Source organism: Lactuca saligna, chromosome 6, assembly GCF_052625555.1.
Source record: "Lactuca saligna cultivar CGN05327 chromosome 6, ASM5262555v1, whole genome shotgun sequence".
Taxonomy (NCBI): domain Eukaryota; kingdom Viridiplantae; phylum Streptophyta; class Magnoliopsida; order Asterales; family Asteraceae; genus Lactuca; species Lactuca saligna.
In genome coordinates, this window is record NC_136422.1 from 43,309,999 (window position 1) to 43,316,604 (window position 6,606).

At 33.2% G+C, this 6,606-nt stretch overlaps 1 protein-coding gene across 2 annotated transcripts in view; it reads left to right on the forward strand.

The window, feature by feature from the left end:
* The window catches only part of LOC145001250 (fatty acyl-CoA reductase 3-like), a 71,084-nt gene extending 67,410 nt beyond the window's left edge, over window positions 1–3,674 (forward strand). For both annotated transcript variants that reach the window (XM_078960613.1, XM_078960612.1), the window contains one exon: window positions 3,491–3,674. In XM_078960613.1, coding sequence (XP_078816739.1) covers window positions 3,491–3,632 — 142 coding nt within the window. In that variant the 3' untranslated portion in view covers window positions 3,633–3,674. The remainder of the gene's footprint in view (window positions 1–3,490) is intronic.
* Window positions 3,675–6,606: the final 2,932 nt, after the last annotated feature.

Here is a 6,606-nt window from a genome sequence, read left to right on the forward strand (position 1 = left end):
AACAAAACATCAATACTTAACTTGAGGGTAACAATACTCAAAGTACATTGTCATAAATGTCAAACCTCATATAAACTTCGAAAATAGATAAACAACACAACATAGTTATGCCTTAATTAGTCAATTCTCAACAATCGAAACCCACATCAAATCATATAGAAAGAGATATATACATACATGAATTCAAAACATTTCAATTTGATAACCTAAAGAAAACAAATATACAAAACTTTATACTTTTTTCAAACAATCGTTATACGAAGAAACAACTCCAAGAGATAACGTAATTCATGCAACTATCCCAACCCATGTGAATTTCAAGATGTCCAATTTCACTATGATAAATGGTGGTGGGCACTTAAGGAGTCTTCCTTCAAGTTACTAGAGAAGGTGGGTCTCACACATTTATTATCTCTAGGAAGAAGGGTCTCTCAGTTTCTATGTCTACTGGGTCTCCTACCATCGATCTAGGAACTACATAGCCATGATCCCCCCCCCCCCCCCCCCACACACACACACAAGGGGTAGCGAGCCTACATGTGTCTGTGAGGATTATCTTGAAATCTACTCACAACAACTCAACACGTAACGAGTCTAGGACATGAACACACAAGTCACTCATCCTAGTATGTATGTACAAATAGGATGTCAAAACACATTCAAAATCTATATTTAGCTTTTGCTATCAAATCACTTTTAAAATCTTATTTCATGAATGAAAATAAGTATATGCACATGTAAGCAAATTGAAATAAAGTATATGCTAAATAGTTTTCGAAACACAAGATCAATAATAAAGGATGTATGCTCCTAGTAACTCAAGATGTAACACTCATAAAATATTGTCACAAAATTTTCATTTTTAAATTATAAATAAACTATAGTTATTTAAATCGTCTCATCAAAACATAAGTCGTAGTATCTCAAAACATCATAAACAGTATATCCATATCAAAACATATGTCAAATATATCAAAGTAAACATCCCAGGCTAAACATCATGGTGTGTGCAATGCAGTCATCCTGAGCTCTTTCCTTTGCTACCGGAAGTACCTGAAACCAAAACTGAAAACCGTAAGCACACAAAGATTAGTGAATTTCCCTCAAACTACCACATACCATACACATAACATGTAATGAGGAGACACGAGCCCCGCCCACACTCAAGGAGATATGGTCCCCCAATCACACTCGGATAACGGACCCTATGCTATGAGATACAGGCCCCTCCCACACTTAGTGAGATATGTGTCCCGCCCACACTCAGCTAACTAGGAGATATGGGCTCCGCCCACACTCGGCTAACTAGGATTTATGGGCCCCACCCACACTCAGCTAACTAAGAGACACATACAAGTATCACACAAACAACAAATATAACCAGAACCTACCAATCCATTCCATATCCATACTCAAGTAATGCTAAGATACGGGCCTTTCCCACACTTAGCTACTAATCAACACACATAATATACACGGGCCGACATTGGTGCCTTCGACCCGTTTAATCTAGGAGGAAACTCACCTCAAATGTTGGATGGTAGCTGAAACATCTTTGTCCCGAAATCAACTCTATTGTATCCCTAAACCAAAACAACCCCTTAAATGTCATTTCATACTCATAACTCTTTAGGGTCAACTATGATCAAATTCAAGTCTAGGTCAAAGTCAAAGTCAACGCTCCGAGTTGACTCCACTCGTCGAGTTTACCCTTCAAATCGTTGAGTTCCCATAAATCATAGAATCGTGAAATTGCAATCCAACTCGTCGATTTTTCCTCCAACTCGCCAAGTTCTTCCTTTTAAACTGAATCGGGACACTTCGACCCAACTCATCGAGTTCCTCTATGAACTCATCGAGTTCTTCAGTCTGTTAACCCTTCTTAATGCATTAAGCCCTTATTCTTTAGATCTACACCCTAAACTCCATATCTAGACTGGAAATGCCTCTAGAAGGGTAAAGTTTCCAACTTTACCCATTAATACCTTTCCTAAAAGGATTAAGCTCAAACCCTAACCCAAAAAGGCCAAAGTCTTAATCCAAACACCACCAAAACTACAAGATATACCATAAGGTTATAGATCTGGACTCTAGGGACAAAAAGATCACGTAAAGTCCCAACTTTCTCTACATGCATGGCCATTAGAAGCTCCAAAATGCCAAAATGATGGTCTAAAGGTTGCATGGGACTTCCATGGCCATAAAGTTGGCACATTTATGCCATGAAAACCCCTCAATACCTTAGATCTGAAGTGTTAGCCCATTTGGGATATCCAACTCCCAAGGACCATTATATTTTGACAAAACTAAGAAAAATAACCCCAAAAAGGAGATCTACTCAAATACAAGGCAAGGTTCAAGCTTTATACCAACAAAATGTTGTGGATGAGGCAAGGATTTTGGATCTATCAACTCCTTCATTTGTCCTCAAGCTTTTCCTTCTTACAATGGCTTCAAATACACACTAAAAACACTTAGAATGGCTCACAATCACTCACAAGACCTTAGGCTTTCGAGATTTAGGGTTAGGGACTTGCAGGCTAGAAATAAGGTCAACACCTTAGGGTTAAGGTGGTTAAATAGGGTGAAAACCCCGGAAATTAGGATTTTATGTCTGTCGGCCTACTCGTCGAGTTGAGGCCTCCCAACTCATCGAGTAGGTTACTTAAAACATATGGCCCTTATGATCTCTACTCGACGAGCTTGGGGCTCCCAACACTTCGATTTTCTCTATAAAATTGAATAAATTATAAGTTAAATATATACCAGGAACCAGTCGTTATATAAGATGAAGATCAAAAGGGTAGTCATACCCATGGTAACATAAATAATGTACCCCCCCTCCCCCCGGCCCTCCCTTTCCCCTCAATAAATTCACATTATCAAAAGTACATCCTTAACTCAATAAAGGATGTCCCTAATCATAAATAAAGTCACTTAATAAGGTAAACACAATATGTAGATATAGTAGGAAAACAATATGAATACATGTATAATATTGTACATAAAGGAAAGCACAATTTACAATAATCATATAATGGGGAGAAGTGTTCTAAGGTAAAATTACTCACCTTTAAAATTAACATGTGACATAGATACAAAACAATTACATCAAAATACATACTACAAGAAAAAAATCCATCATAAGGTAAACACTAATTTGAAAACATATCGTGATATTACATAATCCTACGAGAAACAAGATCAGTTCCCAATAAAATAAATGAAATAAATGTTGCTAGTAACTTGAAGATAAATTAAATTATAGTTGACCTTAATTAACATTCGGGATTTGTCTGAAAATATGATGTTATCCAAGAGACTTTGGAGTATATGTATTTATATAAACAAAATAAAATGAAACAGCTCTAAAATTCTTGTTGCTATGGTCCACGCTGTAAATTGCATGTGCGGCCATGCTTGGAAGCTAAATAGATGTTATATATACGGAAGATTTTGTTAACTAATTTAAACTTTCCATTACATATAGTTATGATGATGCAAACCTCAACAAATTGCACGACATATCTGAGATGGAGACATTTTTCTTTGATGTGAAATCTCTTAATTGGGAAGACTTCTTCATGAATATACATATCCCTGGGTTGGTGAAATATGCATTAAGAAAATAATCACACATAAGTAACTAAGACTTAAAATTATGTTCATTGCTGTAAGGAATTATGTAACCTAATCATATTTGTGTGAATTTAACTTCTAATAATATTGGATATTCTTGAATGTGTGTATGCTAAATATTCAAAATTATATTAATGTTCAAAATGAACTCCTTGAATCCCATTTTACTTTTGTTGAAGTGAATGATTTCATGGGTTGTGCTAATAGTCACAGAAATGATTGTTTATTGAATCTTTAGTCACATCAATTTATGAAAATTGTGGCAAAAGTGTTGTTGTAATCAAACAATTTTGTCCAATAATTATGAGTATAAACTATTTCAAGACAAACAAGTGTTTTTAATAGTGACTATTGTTCATTCAGTGGCGACACATATCTTTTTCAATGTTTCCTTAGCTATTATTTAGTCAGAAAATGGTTGTTTGTAGGAGTTTAGCCACATCGATTTAAGGAAAGCATGGCCAAAAGTGTTTTATAGGCACATGATTTTTTTAATATGTTTATCCTTTAACTTACAACCACATATGTTTTTTTAAATGACCATTGACACAATATGTATATATATATATATATATATATATATATATATATATATATATATATATATATATATATATATGTGGTTAAGTTCAAATAAGAACACTATTTAATGTGAGAACGTGAGAACACTACTTTATGTTACTATTTAATATGTATAGTATTGTAGTAATTATAATATGAATATATTAAATTTTATATTGCTATTCTTATATATATATATATATATATATGTGTGTGTGTGTGTGTGTGTGTGTGTGTGTGTGTATTAATTTAGTAATTCTAATGTGAATGTTAAATATGTGACTGTTCATATATTCGGTGATAAATAATGTCATAAAGTTGTACATACAAAGTTTTAATGTGAATATTAATGTGTGATTGTTTGTATATTTGTTGATAAATAATGATATATCGTTGTATATATAAAATTCATAGTAGAATAGTAACATAAAGTAGTGTTCTCATATTTTTACATTAAATAGTGTTCTCATTTGAACTTAACCCTATATATATATATATATATATATATATATATATATATATATATATATGTGTGTGTGTGTGTGTGTGTGTGTGTGTGTTTAATCGAGACTATTTTTTATCGTTTCGACTTAGAAAATCAATCAAACAATGATTGTAATTCTTTTACATACACATATTTGTTGTAACTTTAGTCGTTCATTATTCATTCATGACCCCGATAACTTGTTTTCAGTATAGCTTATGTTATCATTTAGGCACAAAAATATTATTTAATATGAATGTTATTTATAATTTATACACAAACATTATTTGTAAATTGTATCTATAAATGTGGTATAGTCACATAATGTTCTTTTTTAAATGTGACTATTTTACCTATAGTTACATGAAGTTTTACTAGCTTGAACTTGTTTTATCGTTTTAGACATACATTTTGCTTTTGATGTGGTAAATATTGTCTAATAAGCCACATGAAGTCTTATTAACCTTAGCATTTTGATAAAACTGATAACAAATCACACAACATTTCTGTGATTTTCATTAAATATTTAAAAAGAGATACATGATAGCCATAAGATAGAAACCACGAAGAAAACAAGGAAAAAATAGAGAGATAAGAAGGAAATAAATCAATTTCAATACTCTCCCTCAAGCTAGAGCATGAAGATCGCAAATACCCAGCTTGAGCAACATGGAACGTAGTCGTTGAGCACCTAAACCTGTTGTGAACAAATCAACAAGTTGTAATCTCGTGTCAATATGCAAATGCCAAATTTCGTTATGTCACACCCCCGAACCAGGACGTCAGAAACGTCTGGGGCGGATGACGTCATTGTATAGTATCATAACAATTGATTATAATTGAAACATAGCAACCAAACAACATGCATTGAAATACAATTGTACATTGTTTACATAGTGAATTTGTTCATAAGTTACACCAAAAATGACTGAAAAGTAAAATTCCATAGCTCAGCATCACTTGATCTTAAGGAGAGTTGTTTACCTGTTACTGGTTCCCTGAGAATACAATTCATTTTAAAAATCATCAACAATGAATGTTGGTGAGTTCATAAGCATTTTTGTATGAAAAATGGTTTGTATATTCTTTGTTTAAAAAAATGTTATATGCTTCCAGAAAATCCGATATTTTCTATAAAAGTGAGACTAAAAGTGTATGTGTGCATGCTTCCTTGTAGTTTGTAAATGTATATTCCCCCGAAAATCCAATATTTTTTGATGCATGAAAAACTGTAGTCTTAAAAACCCTAAGACCAGAATGGTGATAATAGTGTACTGAAACATAGTAAGTAGTTTTATAGTTTATAAAACTAGTGAAATGTGAGCTTCCCGTAAACCAAGATAGTGTTGTTAATCCCTATGTGAGTTATTATAACCATGTTTAATGTGATTGTATGCCTGTTACAACGTTCTTCAGGCATAGGAAAACGGTAAGATATTTTTCACCGTAGATTGGCCCGTCTAGCTGTAGCGAACAGATCAGGTGTGGGGTTGTCAAGCCCTGTATAGATCTATACACAACTACCTCGCTCTCCCTCTAGGAGACTCTGGTTATAATACAGGACTTAAAGTGTACGCTAGGTAGGTAAAGTGAAGATAGAGTGTCTCACTAGAGCATTAACAGATTTTCGTGAACTACGACTCCTTTTCTTGTATCATGAAAGAATTACACTTTTGGAAAATTTGTGACATGTGCTTTATGATATGCGTTTTAAGAGTTTCATGATATGATGTTTACGACACGCGTTTTAAGAGTTTCATGATATGTTGTTTACAACACGTGTTTTATAACTTTCATGACATGTTGTTTATGACAAGCAAACTATTATGTCAACAGTTTGTTTTGTATTCTCTTTTGTGTAAACTATTTATAAAGATTTATACAAATAGTCAATAATAAATATGTCTAGTAGTAAAATATGT